Source organism: Nipponia nippon, unplaced genomic scaffold (assembly GCF_047370975.1).
Source record: "Nipponia nippon isolate SJK-2023a ecotype South Korea unplaced genomic scaffold, ASM4737097v1 scaffold_11, whole genome shotgun sequence".
Classification (NCBI taxonomy): domain Eukaryota; kingdom Metazoa; phylum Chordata; class Aves; order Pelecaniformes; family Threskiornithidae; genus Nipponia; species Nipponia nippon.
This window is the reverse complement of record NW_028262302.1, coordinates 24,280,959-24,299,604: the sequence shown is the minus strand read 5'-3', so window position 1 is coordinate 24,299,604 and position 18,646 is coordinate 24,280,959. Positions and strand designations below refer to the sequence as shown.

The 18,646-nt window shown below is 42.0% G+C and overlaps 1 protein-coding gene across 1 annotated transcript in view; it reads right to left on the bottom strand.

Annotated features, from left to right (window-relative positions):
- KCNH5 (potassium voltage-gated channel subfamily H member 5) overlaps nucleotides 1-18,646 on the bottom strand; it is a 174,007-nt gene that overhangs the window by 133,574 nt on the left and 21,787 nt on the right. The window contains exon 4 of the mRNA XM_087747952.1: nucleotides 15,515-15,643. Within this exon, the coding sequence (XP_087604078.1) occupies nucleotides 15,515-15,643 (129 nt within the window). The remainder of the gene's footprint in view (nucleotides 1-15,514; nucleotides 15,644-18,646) is intronic.

Here is an 18,646-nt window from a genome sequence, read left to right as displayed (position 1 = left end):
TGTGCTTTCAGCCTTCTGGGGAGTTACTCTGCTGCTGAAATCTAATTCTAAGCCTCTGAAGTTGATGCAAAGGCTTCCAAAGTCTGCAAATGCTGCTGAAGTAAAATCCTGCCCAGCTACAGAAAGGCTTCTGGTGATTCAGGGCCACTGAAGCAGCCCCAAAAGTCTGGTCCTTAAGTTTTTACTGTTTCTTGCCCCAACTAGACTTCAGGGACGAAACTAAAACTTGGAAGAAAAAAAAAAAAAAATCAGCAAAATTCAGGGCTGCATCAACAGCAATGCTTCAGACTAAAAAAAAAAAAAAATCATTAAGACTTTAAAGACAGATTAAGCACTAGATTTTTAATGGCATTCAGAAATACATTTAGCTGTTAAACTAATGATAAACATCTGCCTTAATGGTAGCTTGAGACCCACACACTGGGCCGCCCCTTGGGAATTTTCTCTGCAGCATTCAGAAAAGAGCAATCAGAGTTTGTTACTGACAGCAGCACCGACCCGAGAACGTGTCATCAAGTCATTCCTTTTGGAAAAACGCCCAAACGGGACAGCTGGCACGGATGCGTCAATGGATGAGGTAGATTGGCAGGAGCAAAGAAAACGCCAGGGGTTTAAGCAGTGTAGCTCCTGGGCGTTAAGCAGGAAAAGTGAAAACTCAAATATCTTCAGGAAGGAAATGCCTCCCCAAGAGCACTGAAAGAGATGCTCAACATTCAGTTTAGCCAGGTATAGCCTGATATTTTACTACACAGGTGTGTATAAAATATCAAACAAACGGTCAGGAAATGGGTTCAGGAGAAGGTTTTACTTTTATTTAACTTGAATGCTGAGTAGGTGAAAATTGGGGGAAATGTCACATCTGAGAAAGGAAACAACATTTCTATGTTAGCTAGGTTTATTTTTAAATGCCTCTTGTCTGATAGGAGTCAGGGACTTGAAAAGTTAAGGGAAGCCCTGGGGTAAATAAAATGAAGAGCAGAGAACACACAAGACAATAAAACTTCAAGAAAAAAATAATTTACAGTTTGGCTTTGCAACTTACCACATACCTATCACATTCATGCAAATGTAAATCCGTTGTTCATCATTTAGCAATCAGAACAGATCTAAGTATCATGCTACACCACCAGCACAACACAAACCACTTGTCTGGCTATTTATATATGACCTCAAAAATGCACATATAATATGCACTGTGAAAAGGTAAAAAATAGAAGCATTTTATTAAATTTTCAAAACTAAATGTGAACTTCAGATACGCATCTTGAGCTTACAGGGATGTTCAATTAGGAACATGCACTTCCTGTATTAAATAAGGTCAAAAGAGACTATAGTGATCAGAGTATGAACTATTAATTTCTAGAGAAAATTATTGTGGTTTTCTTTTTCCTAATTGTCTATAAAACTGTGGCAAGGAGACAGCTTTAAGATAAAAGACAGAACTGTTCTTTATCTTTCTTAGCCAGTGATTTCAAAGAGCAAGTAAGCGTGGTAACAGCATCATGACAGCTCTGCCCCAACATTTCTCATAATGGCTGGAGGCCACAGTGCATCCAGCCAATTGCTCTTGGCATGCTGCAACCACGCTGCAAGAACCAGAGAAAAAGAGCAGTTCTCCTCCGGGAAGGTGGTCACCCACCTCCAGACCCTGGGAAGGTACCTTACACACATGCATACATGCAGTGTCCTCTTCCCCTGGAAAGACACTTCCCTGTGGTCCATGGGGATGGATTCAGGGCAAGTCCCCAAGCCTTAGTTTGTCACCCTGCCCCACAGAGCTGATACGAGAATGATGGAAAGGAGCTCAGCAAAGCCAAAACCACCACAGCCAAACTGCTGGATTCAGTCCCAACGCTCTCATCTGTCACATCTCAGCTTTGTCAGCTACTCCGACTCTGACAGGAACCTCATGAAGTTCAATAAGAAGTGCAAAGTCCTGTACCTAAGGAGGTACAACCCCACACACCAATATATGTTGGGGGCCACCCAGCTGGAAAGCGGCTTGGCAGAAAAAGACCCGGGGGTCCTGGCGGACCAGGCTGAACATGAGCCAGCAATGCGCCCATGCTGCAAGGAAAGTGAATGGTATCCTTGGCTGCATTAGACACAGTATTGCCAGCAAGTCAAGGGAAGTGATCCTTCCCCTCAGCACTGGTAAGGCCAGTACCTGAAGTGCTGTGTCCAGTTCTGGGCTACCCAGTACAAGAGAGACATGGACATACTGAATACAGTCCAACAAAGGGCCACGAAGATGATTAAGGGACTGCAGCATCTCTCCTCTGAGGAAAGGCTGAGAGAGCTGGGACAGTTCAGCCTGGAGAAGAGAAGGCTCGGCAGGGGGCAGATCTTATCAATGTACATAAATACCTGAAGGGAAGGTGCAAAGAGGACAAAGCCAGGCTCTTTTCAGTGGTGCCCAGTGACAGCACCAGAGGCAATGGGCACAAAATGAAACACAGGAGGTTCCGTCTGAACATCAGGAAACGCTGTTTTACTGTGAGGGGGCACTGGCACAGGTCACCCAGAGATGTTGTGGAGTGTCCATCCTTGGAGATATTCAAAAGCTATGTGGACATGGTCCTGGGCAACTGGTTGTAGGGGCCCTGCTTGAGCAAGGGGGGTGGACAAGATGACCTCCAGAGGTCCCTTCCAACCTCAACCACTCTGTGATGCTGTGATGCACCTTTCTGATGACTGATGGTTAATGATTCAAGGTTTACTTTATTTTCTGAGGTTCAGGGCATTGATCTGTACAGTGATTAGATGAGGATTTGGAGAAGAGTCAGGGGCTGGCAATGACAGGAGATGGCTTCATATACCCTCTAGCAATCCTTTCCTATGGTGCTTCACAGGCTGAGAGATCCCAATCACAAAAATATGGGTTTTAAAAATGCCTCTCCTCTTAGGAAAGTAAAACTGGTAAGAAACCCCTTGCCATCGTCTTAGGTACGAAAAACATCTGTTCTGCATTAACTGCAAATACAGAAAGCCTGGGGAAGTGGGGAAAGATGTACCACAAGGAGCTGGAGGAGTAAGACACATACCAAACAACAGCAATCCTTTAGCTGTAAAAATAAGAAGAAAGAAGAACTATGACTTTTTCAAATACTCCTTCTCCACCTTGGTGAGATCATCAATGTCATGTGAAAGAAAGCCACACATTTTAGCATTCAGGGTTACCACTCTGCTCATCTGATCTGACCTCTTCTTTTCACGGGGCAAACCATTTCATCGTGTCCTTTCTCCACCAAGACCAAAGCTTTGCTTTGTGCTAGAGCAGACCTTTTGCAAAAACCCTTCCAGCCTCATTTAGAGACTTCACATTTTCACATTTCTTTCAGCCCTGTGAAGCCCGTGATTCTGGATGCTGGAAGTACAGAATACGCTAACATGACTTTTTTTCTAATTCAGCACAAATTCCAGCATTATTCTACCTGCTCCAATCTATCCATCTGCAATAGTGTGAAAAAGTACCAAGTTCTTTTGTTTCCTATTTACAACCCAAGAGAATTAAAAACATAGCAACAGCAAGATGCTGGGGGATGAGTGGGAAGGTGAAAATGTATACAGGCTGCCTCGTGTCTGAAATAATCTGTACAGGGTACATTTCTCTGTTTCTTGACCTTGTTGTAGACTAGATAAGTTCAGAATTATATTTAAAACCAATGTGTATATTTAAATAGATGAGGCAAAATTTGCATAGCTGCCTAGTGCTGTCAATGTTTCTTCAAATGATTCTCTTCTTTTCCTCTATAGACAGAGACATGAAAAGAATGATAATTTTATCCCATGTATTAGTGACCGCCTGTCCTCACAGATACTTTCAGTCTGGAAGGAGTAAAGGAGCAGCACAAATAGCAGGTGCAAGAGGGAAAAAAACCTACTCGTGCGAAAAAGCAACACTTTAATGCTCTCTTCAGCTCAGCTGGATTGTGTCTTTCTTCCACAGCACCACTTGAAAAATAATACCCTGAATTTGCACCACTGCACTCAAATTCTTAGGAACAAAGGCAACATCATCAGATCACACACCAGATCAGGCCAGCAGCTGCTTCTCCTTATAAGAAGTTAAACTGGATACTTCAGAGAAAGTTGTTAACTACCCCAAATGGAAAATTCTGGAATAGCATACACATAAAATGATTGTTTCCCCTGTTTCTCTTTAATTAATTCCCGATTCATGGACAAAGCCAGAAGAATTTGTACCCCTGCTTTAAAAAAAAAAAAAAACAAAAACAAAAACAAAAACCAAAAAAACCCAAAACTCTCAATGTGCATTCATTGTCATAATCCAAAACAAGGGTCTGTTCTTAAACAGGAGCCTAGCAAAGTATTTCCCTGTTCCTACCCATTACTCAAATTAAAATTTTTGCATTCTCAAGAAATTTAAGATGCAGGTTTAACAACTCCATACAGTTAGGAAAACAGGCATGAAGGCAAGCATGTTGATAGACATGAACTAAACTAGTCTCTCCTTTGGCCCAGCTGCAATGCTGTCCTTCCAAGTATGCAACTTTCTTCTTCCTCCATGTGTTCTGGTCACAATTAAATACTTTACATCGCAAAATCTTCTCCATGTCTCTTGCTCTAATTAGGACTGCTAATTTGACAGCCCTCTGACTGCGGGGCTAACTGAGCCAGGGATGACTTGGGTGGTGTACTTCAGACAACAGCTGAGCCAAAGGCTCCTCTGAAGAGAAAAAAAAGGAGTAATAAATTATTTTTTTTTTTTAAAAATAGTATTTCTTTCAAACCTTAGCTGCTACAAGATGAGTTGAAGCTGTTAATATTGTGCCAGGATGCTTGAGGGAGTGCAGGAGCATGGAAGAGAGGTAGGCAATAGTCAAGGAAAGCAGATAAAGTGCCCGAACACCTCCTCAGAGAGGGAAAAGCTTTCCAGATGGGTCTAAGATGCTCACTCAGCCACTCCCTAGATGTATATATACACCACTACAAAAATTATGTGGTATCTAAGGAGGAAACAGTATTTCCAGCTTAGAACTTGATCCTATCGTCCCTCCACTGTCAGAGTCCAAACTATCTTACCTTAAACCTGTTACTCACTAGAGCACGTGCCCTTCCATCAGCTACTACTCCAACAAGAGTAGTATTATGCCCACACATCTTTCTTGCTGAGATCCTGAATCTATCATTGTGCTTTACATTGGACAGCTGGGGTGGGAACAGCTCTGCGGCAGCTGCTCCCCTAACAGCTCCACTCCACCACCGCGCTCACTGCTTACTCTGTGTTCAGGGACCTCCTGCGAACCGTGCTCCTGCATTGCCATAGGGACCTCGTTCCCTGCCCTTCTGGTCACCAATCTCCTTCCCATTAATATACCTTGCAGATGGATCCAGTACACAAACACTCTCATCCATCTCCCAGCACCCGCTCCTCTTCTCTGCTGCCTTCTCTAAGTAAGGAGAAATGTCATCCAGGTCAAAGACGCTGTTGCAGTATATGACAGGGCATAAAAAGGACCAGGGTAAAAGCTGCCCAAAGTAAGCACAGCAAGGGAGGCTTCTCCAAGCAGAAGTGATGCTGGAGGTGATGGTACAGGATCACTGTTTCCTAATAGCTATCTGGAGACAAAACCTTTAAATTCCTCCGATTCCTCTCAAGGTCACAAAGCAGGCAGAGAATTGGTTAGACTCCACCCAAAACTGTGAGCCTCCTGATGGTGCTCCCATGTGCCCTGAGGAGCAACTCCTGGCACCCATCACACACGGACGCTCCTGCCAAGGGGCTGTATCAGACCCGGGCAGTTCCCTCCGCCAGGGAGAAGCCCCTGTGCAGGCACGGGCTAATGAGCAAAGAAGACTTGGGTTCTTTTGCTCTGCTAGTGCTTAAGCCACCTTCCCTGTACAAACCTCAGTAGTCAATAGGCCTACCCATTGCCTTCATAGATAACAGTAAATATTTTCAAATATAAGTATTTGCAAGCAAGAAAACCCTTCAAATTCTCCACATAATTTAATTAGGAGTTGAAATATGCAATCTCTTTTACTGGATTGCAGGTCCAAACATGGATTTAGTCACCTTGCTAGCAGCCACACTGAAAAAAATAAAGTCTCTAGTTCATAAACTATATTATGTTATTTTAAAGCTAAATTCATACATCAGAGTTTACGAAGAGTTTAAAAATCTCAAGGCGAGATGTTAATGTTCTTTATAGTGCACTTGCTCTGAAAAATCTAGACATGACTAGTTCCGCCTAATAAAACATTAGTGTAGCTCTACTGGGTTGCAATTAACCTTTTTGTCAAGGTTTGTCTGGTCTTAAAAGGATCAGAAATAATGAAGGCCTTTAAATCAGTGTAACAGGGAACTATCCAATATCTTAGACTGCAGTGAAAACACTTGGGTTAAGAATGATATTGTATGTAAAAAACAACCACAAACAGTAATTACAGCAATGCTCGTGATGATTCCTGCCTGCAGGAATGTAACACCTCCAGACCATGGAAAGGTTGTCCTCCTCTCACGAAACAGCATACAGAATGCTTAAATAATATATAATCTATGACTTACCCACAAAAGCAAAGAGCTAGCACCACTCAGAAATAGGCAGTTTGGAATTCAATTGATAACATGGATCATTCTTTTGCATCAGTAGTTAGCATCTATAAATCTCAACTATTTCTAGATGTTCAGACAGTAAAATCATTGCAATGGCTGTCTGTTTGCTCTTTATTGCAGGTAAAGTATGGCTGCAAGAGCTCATTGTCTCTTCAAAAAACTTAATCATCCTGGTTTTGCTTTGTTAGAGAGAGAGGGATAAATGGGATTCCTGAATAAATAGAATAATAGTCAAACAAAGCTCAATCACTTCCATGATGCAGTAAAACTATTTATGGACTGAAAAACCACAGAGTCTATCCAAATGTAATTCAAAATATTAGGATAAATTTCCTGATGTGAAATTCTGTGCATACCACTGTCTGATGATGTACTGCACTCTTGGGATAATTTTTACATCCGACCTCTGTTCTTGCTCAATGTTGTATTCCCAGTTACTGTCCACCCACTGCAACTACTGGGGAGCTCAAAATGGATGAAGAATCACCAGGTAATCTTGGGCATATCACTCTGCCTCTCTGAGCTTCAGTTTCTCCTTAAAATGAAGATAACGCTAACGACCTACTTTGCAAGCCATTCTGAGATCTACTGATGAAACGAGCTAAGATTTATACACCACTAGACTACATTTGGTATACAATGTATTTTTAAATTGAATTCTGACATAGCTGTAAATTTACAGTGCACAACTTCTTAAATTTCATGTTTCTGCAACTAAAGGTAAACACACACATAGGGCCACCAAAAACTTATTTCCCATAAGTATATAAAAACAAGTACAAATTTGGGGGGGGAGACTAAGTACTGTAAATGTCAGTCAGCTGGCTTTTAGGAGTTTGTCAGATAGCAAAATGGTGCCATTCAAAGGTCAAGGAAAAGGACTACACCAGCCAAAGGCTCAAGGTCAAAAGGAAGGCAGCTGCTAGAAAGGAAAAAGCAGTATACAATACAGCACACAGGGATGGGAAGAAAGAGAGAACAAGTTAAGTATGTGAATGAGAAATTATGACTTATCAGAAAGGACATGGAAAGCTAAAGACATATGGGAAAAAAAAAATCCTTCTTTGGCTAGATTTATTACAGTAACAATGAAGTTTTTAAAGAACTCCCAGAGTACAACCAAAAGGCTTTCTGCACCCATATGCAGAAAGGGCAAACAGGCTGACCCAAGTAATTAGAGGTTGCTTAGCTTGATCTCAGTGCCAGGCAAAATGAGAGAAAAGCTGATCTGAGTTTCAATATGTTCAAGAAAAAAGAAAAGGAAAGGAGCATAATGAATGGCTGTCACTACGGAATGATGTAAAATGCCCCACAATGTTAATTTCATTATTTGATAAGAGTATAAATTTGGTTCAGCAAGACAGCCAAACACCTTGACAGAACAAGCTGCAAGCCAAATGCAACGGCCCGCCGGAGCCGTAGCATATGTATGATGTACGCCAGAGAGGCACGAGCCAGGGCAGCTCCCTGTACCAGTGCTTCCTTGCTGGGGCTGGACTGGGCAGCTACGTGATGAGAACCTCAGCGGCTGCCCCTGGTTTGTTCCCACCTGCAGCCAAGGACCCAACAGCTCCCAAATCAGCACAGCCACAGTGCTCATCACGTAACATCACCTCATCCTGGTGCTGCATTTGAATCACCCGACAGCCACACGTTGGCCAAATCCTCTTGTATGGTAATCTTTACTGAATTGACACTGTGTGACACTCTTGACAAAATATTGAGACTACACAGTCTAGTAAATTACCGGTTAAATGGATGAAGAACTTGCTGCCTGGCAGATATCAAACAATGAGTAGTGGAAAATAGTAAAAAATTATTACTGAGAGCCTTCTGGACCGCAGCAGACAGGTCCCCTTCTATTCACTGCTTTTCTCCATGGTTTGAAAGTCATTATAAAATGACTGATAAAATTCCCAGATGACAGGAAAATTAGACAAATGTTAAACAGTAGTGAGGGCAGTCACACAGAATGATGTGCTTGATAACTGGGTATGTGCCATTAAAACATGTTTTAAATGGGAATCAGATATCTAGGCAAAAGCAATGCAAATTGTATCTCCAGCACAGGAGGGGGAAATGACCCTAGCAATGAACAGTTCTGAAAAGGATCCAGAGGTCTTAGTAGATGAGCAATTCAGCGTGTGGTTTGCTTTGGCAAAAAGTCACCTACTCCTTGGATGTACAAGAGTAAGAGTTAGGCTTGGAGAGGCTGAGCAATGAGCAACATTGAGGAGTTAGCTATGAACCCACCTGGCTACAACAACAGCTGCAGAAACTTATTTGGGACCTGGGAGGCTGCAATCCGTGTCACCACGACTTCATCCCTGCTGCTGCCAATGAGCTGGATTAAAATGCAGCTAAAATGTCTGTATCTGCCATGACCAGACCTCCAAATTCAGGCTAGACAGAGCTTTAAGGAGCTCAACTCATTTACTTAATTGAAAGAAGGTAGAGCGATGGCTTGATTATATGTGTAAGTGACTTAATGGGACTTTTTTAGTACAGTGGAAAAAATGCTTAAGAAGATGCCACCGCAAGAAGCTGAAGCCACGCTAATTTAAATATGATGCTTTTTTTAAAGCAATTAGTGTAATGAAAAAGCAAGAAAAATATGAAGGAATGTGTTGGATCCTCAGCCTCGTCAGACTTCTACATCAATACTGGATGTTTATCTGGAGGGGATGGTTTAGTTAAACATAAGTTCATGGGTTCAGCAGAGGAGTAACTTAGTGAAATGTAATGGCCTATGATATACAGATTAGATTCTTAAACTCTCTAACTCTACTACATTTATATTTATTATTTAATATATGGCTTATGAGTGTTCAGATTTCTACACAGAAAGTGTATCCATCCACAAACAGTTACTGCTTTGAAGATCAGCTTCCAGTTTAATTCAATCTCTCACAGGGTTAGAATTGATTTCAATGGGATTTCTTTTGCATCGCACATTAAACTTCTAGACTTTTACAGACAGTTAATGTGCATTATGGTTGTTGATGGAGCACACAAAGGCCTCAAAAGGCAATACCAGATTCAGAAAAGTACTGGATTTCTGTGAAGGAAACTCAACAGCCCTGGATATGGAAATTACCTGTTCTCATCAGGGTAGGTCTCCGACAGCAGCAAAGCGAGAAAGGAGCAGGGCAGAAATAAGGCCTGGGAGTGTCACCCCTAGGAGCGAGGAAACAACTACCTCTTCGTGACTGGAAGCAGTGTCTGCTAAAAGTGCCACCAGCATGTCACTGAAGACAATAACAAAGATGCTTGTCCTGCAGGAACAGGAGCAAAAAAGCGACCTCAGAAGGTCTTCCTGGTTACTAGCAAGCTGTGCCCATCCAAAATGGATGGTTTCACATACCAAGAGACTATATTTTAGCATCATTCCTATGAGTTGTCTACTCTTGACACTGGAAGCCCATCTGGTGTCCTGGCAAATGACACTTCTCTTGTCATCCCCCCCAAAGTCCTTTCTCAAGGCCCAGCTGTCCCTGGATGCAGCCTCTAGACCCAGGGGAGAATGGAGAGATGGAGGTGATCTCCCTGGTGCCTGAAGGCACTGGGGGGGGTGAAACTCTGCAGATGAGAGCAATAGGAAGTAGCACCAGAACAAGTGGGTCTCTGGCACCAAGACCCTTGTTATTACAGCCATGGAAAAGTGCAATAAAAATATGGTAAGGATATCCAAATTGTGACCTATTAAATTACTGTTACAGATTACTGTCAAGGTGATGTATTTAACCAGGTACGCTGTGCTGCAGCTAAAGGTAGAAACCTCATTTTCATGCTCTAATCCCTCCACCCACTTCTTCTATTATCACCAGGATTGATACCCCCTCAAGGAATAAAGTTCCCATGTGCAACTAGTTATATATGCTTAATAACTTGCACTTATTAAAGATAAAAAAGGATCAGAATTATAGGCTTAGCAAGGATTAGCAAGCATAAGTGCGTATTTCTGCAACTACTACACTTTTTATAGCCCTGTCACACTCCAAGATAGAGTTGTATCATTATATAGAGTTATATAACCATATAGAGTTATATCACTGGAAGCATTACAGCATTGTCCCAGACAGTCTTGATTATCAAAGTCTGGCTGTATCAAGTGGGGAAAAAAAACCCCAAAACAAAAGCAAACAAAAACAAAAGCAAAAAACCAACCAACTTCAGGATACTGCTGTGCCATCTCCTGATCCCATCTGTTAACAGCACACAGTCCTGAGTTGTAGGGGCCTCATTAAAACAGCTTTGCAACCTAATTCAGCATCCCGTCAGTACTCACCAGAACTTCCCAATCACTTCCAGCATGTGACAAGCCTGGTATTTCACTCAAAAGCGACTTAAGACAACCAGTGAGAATACTAGCTGAAAAAACTTCCAAGTTTACCTAGAGGCTATATTTTTTCTTCACTGATGATAACAAAGGAAATAAAGCCATTGCACAACTAGGTGAAACTCCATTATTAGCAAAAAAATGCCAGTCTTTTTTTCTATCCTTAAACTTTCAGTTCAACATAATCTACAGCACTCCTGGCTTCAAATGTTGTTAACATTTTAAGTGGCCCCATTTGGCCTTCTAATAGGGCCCAGAAAAATGGCTTCATTTTTTTTCTGACAAATAAACATAAGATTATTACCACTGTGTGTCTTTGGAGGGATTGAAAGTCTTCAGATGTTTTTAAAAGGCCATTGGGTAAAGACAGAATAAAAGCACAGCACGATGATAAAAGCATCCAACTGTGACCCTACAATGGTACCAACATAAAAAAGAAGATTCTTTGGGTTTTATTCTCTGGAAGAAAACACATAATACGATCTTTCATATGCTTGTAATGGTCCTCCACCTCTGCTGTGTAAGGCATTCATCCAAGACACCTGGAGATCTGGCCCTCCAGGACCACAGGAAGGACCTATTGCTTGGTACTGAATCCAGATCAGACAAATGTTCATATTACCAAAGAGGAACAGGAGAAGGAAAGAGAGACCAGACAAACATAGCACAGCTCCTTCACTGGAAAACAGTGCATTGTCCCAGTGACCACCAAGTGCAGCCATCATCTCCTGTGACATCTCCTGCCCCATCACTAATTCTCACGCCTCTTCTTCCACACTAACACCATCCACAGCTCACCCAGCCGCTGACTCGGGAGCTGGGGCACTATGAACCACAAACCAAGTCAACGGAGGGTGGTCTCCCTACCCTCTAGACCTGCACAACTGCCGCTGGCATCTTCACCAAGGAGTGAACACATAAACCAGGTGGCTGATGTTTCCTTCCGTTCACTGCTTCTGCTTGAGATGCTGGGATTTTTTTTTTTTTTTTTTTTTTTTTTTTTTACACTTTTGCATGGTTAGACACTTTTAAAGTAATTTTCCGTTTACAAGTATACAACAGTACTTTTTGGTCACTGTTATATTGCTATACATCACAGGTCTCCCACACATCGCCCAGTGATAATAGATACCAGCATGGGTAACAAGAAAACAAGTCAGTCAAATCTTTAGTGTCGAACCGCCTGTACCCTCTCAGAAAACACGGGTTTTGATCTCTGCCTCTGTATTTTATTAGAGGAAGGTAGCTTTTAAATATCCTTTTTCTCCAGTCTTGCTTTCAGTCCAGTAAGTTTCAACAGCTTTCTGGACTGCAACAAATTCAGAGTCTCCTGGGTGACCCGGGAAAATTTTTCATTATTTTTACTCCCTCCTGCAAACAAAACTCCCTCCTCCTCCTCCTCCTCCTCTTCTCTGACAACATTAACACACATCAAATGGTGAGCATGCAGGTAAGCAGAGAGATACACCATCTGCCGCAGTGCCCCAGACCTCTCTAACTCCTCTTGCTCGCACAGGGGGCTAGTCCCTGCGATGTCAACTATATTTTTTGTACTGAGCCTGTAAACCAGCATGTTTTTGAGCCTATATTGTGCAAAAAAAATCCCACCTCTCCCTTGCAGTGTGCTTTGTAGTAAGACAACTATTTTCTTTTATTTGTATGTCCTGTTTTCACAAACACGACAAGCTCCTCAACACTTCTGAGCAGTTCTGTAACTTCAGAAACTGCTGTTCCCTTGTATGGTCTACACGAGATGCCGACCACGTTGCAGCCACCACAAGCAGATCTGGCAAACCCAGCCATTGATTTCGAGGAGCCAGGACACACAGACACTGCAGTGTAGATAAACCCATTGTTATGATTTAAATACCAAATCCTGGTACCTCGTAGGAGCGTGATACACTGAAGCTTCACAACAAAGCAGCATACCTTTGAACAGTGCAGAATATATTGGTACAGAGAGATTATTGCATAATGGCATCAATATTTTATTTCTGTTGAATTTTTTATCTCAAATTTACTGCTCCCATAAGTAATAGACAGTAACTTATCTGCACCATAGTTACTTATGTATTATGTATTGCATGGTCCTGGCAGAATTTCCAAAGAAAAATCTTTCTTTTAAAAAGAAAAATAAAATCTTTTTCAATGACAAATCCCAACACTCAACAGCAGTATTTTACTGAAATGGTTTTTACAAAAGTTTAAAAATTCTCCACTAAATTGTAATGTATATGTTTACCAATCACATAATTCAAAAAGAAAGTGGCCTGACAGCTTCTAAGCACATTGTAATGTTATCTGCAAGGACAATGAATTATGCATCTCTCATAGCACGTCTGCCAAAACAACACTGTGATCCCAGTGCCGTGGGATCCCGTAGATCCACCCAGTTGAGACACAGAAGGTAATGCAACAGTGCTGTTTTGCCATCCTTGTAGTAAAATGGTGCAAATATTGGAATATGATTTTTTTTATATGAAGAATGTAAAAGCCAAGCTCTAATTTATGCAAAAGGTGAAGAAAAAAATCAGATCAATGGTTTGTAATTATGGAGCTTGTTGGACGTATTGATCAATGTTAATCAATGCTCTAATCAAAGCACCCTGAGCAAATTCTTAAGACTCCAATCATATGCCTTAAAGACACTTGAGAGATGTGGCTGTACTGCCTTCTGTGGTGTTTTGTTCTGGTTTTTTTTTTAAAGTATGACTTTGACAGAAGTAAGTGCTCTTTAAACATGCAGTCAAGCCTCTCTGGCTGCTGACGACAATATTTTGCAATGTTCATAGTTAATGCTTGGCATTTTAACTAATGGTACCCTTCACTGGAGAACAGCAGTACACAAGTTACGCGCTTTGCAGCTATTGCTCTTTCCCATAGGAATATATATTGTTCCTATAATGGATGCCAGGTGGATTCTGCTCCTCCTCAGCCACAAGACGGGGAGGGGGAGAGCTCAGCTCCCCCCTCCCCCCCCAGCACATCCCTGCCTCCCCAGGGAAGGCAGCAGAGTATGAATCTCCCAGGCTGAGAATCCAAAGAAGGCAACATTCATCATTTGTGCATTTGGGAGCCACTTCCATGTGTCTTCCCTGTCCTGCTGCAGCCCCACACTCCTCAGTACAACTATGTACTGCAGAAAGTAGGGCAGAGCTGGTGAAAGGGAGGGATTTGGGGGGCTGGTTCCATGTGACATACATCTCAGTCCCCTCAGAAAGCATCAAATATGAAATCCTACAGGAGGATCCTTGCAAAGACTGTTTTTTTTCCTTTATGAGCTCCCACTACATATTATATACACTGCAGCAAGGAGCCAGTCCCATGCCTTCAGACCTCTACAATTAAAGTCTTTTCAATTAACTGGTATTTATCCTAAAAATTTTAGATTATTTCCAGGCAGAAGAATTCCACGTCATGGAGCTGAAAGCAAAATAAAGGAACATTTGCAGGTTGCTAACTAAATTGTAGAGGCAGTAAAGCTTATGATGGCTGAGAAGGTATTCCTATATCAGGATCTTATAACTTCACAGATAATACTCTCTAGACAAAAAAATTCTCATATTTAGTGTTAGCCCAAAGAGAGGCCTTTCGTTTTATTTTAAGTCTGCCTTTATATATCTACTTTTCAGTTATCCAAACACATGTAATAAGTGTTATCTAGATCATAAGAAACTAGTTTAAATCCTGTGTGCATTCAAATGACACCACGTTTATTCTAAAGAAGATGGCTTAGAGCACACACGGCTATTGGTGAGAAATCAAGCCTTCTCCAAGAGTGAAGAGAAAAATATAGCAAGGAATTAATCATCAGAAGGCAACTTCCAAGAGAAGACAGGATGTGGATGCTGTAGCATAAATGCCCTTCTTTATCTAAGTGTGCATTAATTTACCCAAAGCAATACACACGTAAACCTGACACAAGACACACGTCTTATAACCAAAGCAGAGGATGCTGCTAGATTCTCCGCACCTTTCCCCACCAACTCTCTCTTGTGCAAGGCTGCGGGTCTGGCCATGGCTTGTTAGGTGATGAGAGCATGGCACATCTCAACAAACACCATCACCAGCAGCTGTTAAATAACAAGTACTATGTCAACTGCCACGCAGTCAACATCATTAGCCAGTAATAAAGGACCCAAATGGGCTGTTTCTTCTGCATTTCATCTCCAAGAGTGAGAAAGGAGGAAATATCAACATCTCAGCACAAAGAAGCTGACATTATTTTTTTTCTGAAAAAAAAAAGATACCAGTCCCTTAGGAGAAAGGTCTCCCAAAACAACGCAGCGTTAAAACGACTCAAAACTACGTAATTTTTAGCAAATGCCAGCTGTAGTGAAGAAGTGGTAAAACTACAAACAGAAAGGAAGGCTTGTGACTCTGGCAAAATGTTGTCAGGGAATTTCTACTCGTGATGGTTTATCTTTTATTTTTAAGCAATAATTTAGGAGGGTGGCATTGAAACTCTGACAGGTCACAAAACATTTCCTGAATTCAAGAAACAGATCACAGGCATGACATGTCCCTGTCACAGGACTGAGCTCAAGCATGTACTTCATCATTTACAAAAACATAATAATGTATTTCATATTTACCTTTTGTTGAATCATCTTCAATCGGTTGTTTGAACAAAGTGATATCCTTAAAAGTGCACAGGAACAAAACCACTTTTTCATGCTCATTTCTTATAGGTGCAATTTGCATGTAGAACCAAACTGGGGTTCCTGGAGCGGAGAAAAAGGTCACATTGGACTGTGATGTAGCACAAACTTTCCCCAGCCTGTACACAGAATACTTAATCATTTATATGTCATTACAATACATGTGTAGTTTAGGACCATATCTCAATACTTCTACATCTTCCAAATCTTTTAATTTTATCTCCTCAAAGGAAAACAATATATTCCCATTTTTACAGCTTCATTAAAATGGGAAAATGCTACCAATCTAATTAGATGATAAGCAGAGACAGGAGGCTTTATAAATCTCCACTCTGAAATAACGTATATTATTCTTCCCCTCTTCCTCTTGTTTTTTCCCAGCATGTCTCACAAACAGCATCTGCAAGGTAGGAAGGCAAGAAAAAATGGATGGATGCTATCTTTGATTCCTTATTCACATAATATGGAGCTATCAAATCCAAAACTGATGGAGTATACTGTCAAATGCTCCAAATTTGATACTACTCCATTGTTTAAGAGGACCTGAGCTAATCCAGACATAGACTCTAAATATCCTATCAGGACAAATCAGGAGATTTGATTTCCTTTTTGTGTCTCAGGTCATACCCTCCAGCTCCTCATTGTCCTGCCCAGTGCAGCACTCTCTCAATGCAGTTCTCTGTATTTAGCTTTTGAAATAAATACAAAGTATTTTTCAAATCCTACCACTCACCAAATAAACAGCCAAAAAAATGCCTAAGGTGTTGGAGTGGTTAGTGTGGCTTTTGGTAAATCCTCACTGTTCACACAGGGCTCCTGCAGATGCTCAGGAGCTGAAACTGGTCTTGTTTCCTCCTAGGCTGAACCGCACATGGCAGTCGCCTGTGTACAGGCAGGTCTGCTCTGTAAGGGCCGAACTCCTAAAAGACTTTAAGCAATTTTCTTAAAAATACCCTGTTCACCTGCAGGGACATGAATGTCAGAGATGCTTTCCATCTAGCAAAGCTCCATGCCCACAGCCATGTCTCCTCCCTCCCAAACTTGCATCTACACACACTGCACTGTAAATGCCTTCACAGCCAGCTAATTACCTTTGGGATTTGATGTGCTTTCAGCCAGTTGACATAATGGCTTTTCTCCTGTGCTGTCTGAATACCAGCTTGAGAGCTGACACATTGAGACAAGCCGCTTGCCCACTGTTATCCTACGGGCACCACTGGCCCCCCCAGATCTCCTGTAATACACTGTATCTGGGAGCTGTGCCAGGAACTGCAGAATAGATGTCCAAAGGGCAACAAAACCCATTTGGACTAGGACTACTGTGGAGAAGGTTAAAATCCACAAGGGTTCATGACAAAATTCAGCATTGCTGAACTGGGAGTAAACCAGTAACTCACTAGCAGTAAACTGGAGAAGTGGGAGAGATGGGGGACTGCTTTTTGTGATAATTCCAGAGCCATTATGTTGATTACTTGATTATCTCAATTCCCGGCTGCTAACCCAAGACAAAAGACTCTTTTCATAACTTCTAAAACAGAGTGCTGCAGCTCTCTGGAGTAACACTGTACTTGTACTTATACTGGGCAACTCATCAGCACCCTTTGAAAAGCTCTGAAAGTAAGTAGGCAAAATAACCTGGACAACAGCGCTGATAAAAATCAAAGACAGAGGCAAGGTGGCTCCTGCTGTAGAAGCAGCAATCTGGGCAAAAGCAGGCAAAGATGTTTCCTGAGTATTACCCACATATACATATATATGCATGCCTACATGGTTGCTGAATAGCTGGGTGGGTAGAGCTAAGGAATAGATAAGGGGATGCAGTAAAGCAGAAGAAATTTGTAGCAAACTTCCAGGTCTGAACCTGAAACCTGCTAGCTGGGTTAAAATGCCATAGGGGCATGTGAAGTCGGCAGTCATGTGGATGCTGCCTGAGCACAACAGCTCTTGAAGATCATCTCTGTGCCAAAGGAAAGAAGGATGGGAAAGCAACCCGAAAATCTCAAAATCTCCCTCTGCCAAAAGTATAAAGGAATGGGTGAGAAAGAAAAGCTTGCCACACCATGAAAAATACATGGCACCTCTGGATGTACAGTTTGAAAATGTGGGTGGGAGGGAGCTCCGAGTGCACTGCAAGCACCATGCAGAAGGAAGGCAATATGCAGGGTCTCTGCAGGTGATAAACACAAGCCCTTCCACAGAGTAACTGTCTACATTTTGCAGAAGTATATTCATATATATGAATATGCAAAGTATATTCATTCATACCAAGAGATTCTATTCTTTACTTCTCTATCTGCTCCAATATTCAGCCTGAAGGATAAGAAGGATAAGCAGGCAGTTTCTTGAAGAACCTTCTTCTGCAAGGCTCAGAGTATGAGAAATGGAAGCAAACCCTGAGCAAACCAGATGCCGAACTGGAGCCAAAAGGTGAGCCTATTAGTGTTAGCAAGAGGTTGAAGTTCTGGGCTTTGGGTGATAGAAAAGGAAGCTGGCAACAGATGTTATGGATGGGAACTGACTCAAGCCTAAAAAGAAATATGAGGACTTTTCCATAAAGTCCTCCTGTAATCATGCATAACTTATGGAAAGTGTACGCTTGGAGATCTGGGCAAAGGTGAAGATTTTATTAAAGCAACTGCAGCTCAATAAATCTCTGAAGCATCATCAAGCTGCAGCAGGCAATCGACAACCCAAAGCAAAAAGCGACTGGCTTGTTACAGAAAAGTCACCAAGAGAAGGCTTTCCTCTTTTTATACTTAAATAAAATGGAAAGGAATTTAGTTCAAGACCGGCCCGTGCTAAAGCAGGAGCTGCCAGCCCAACTAATAAGAGAAGCCAGGGTCAGGGAGAGCAGTGGGTCTCTGGGATCCTCTTCGGAAATCACATGGACACAGGGCATGGCGGTGCTGGGCACCACCACCTGCAAAGATTCCCAGGACAGACTTGTGTTGGGTAATTCCCCTAATGTGAGGGGATGTCCAGGTGACCTGCATAGGAAACAGGCAGAGAAGCAGAAAATCTAGAGAACAGACACATCCATATGCTGAGGAACCAAAAAGAGGTCAT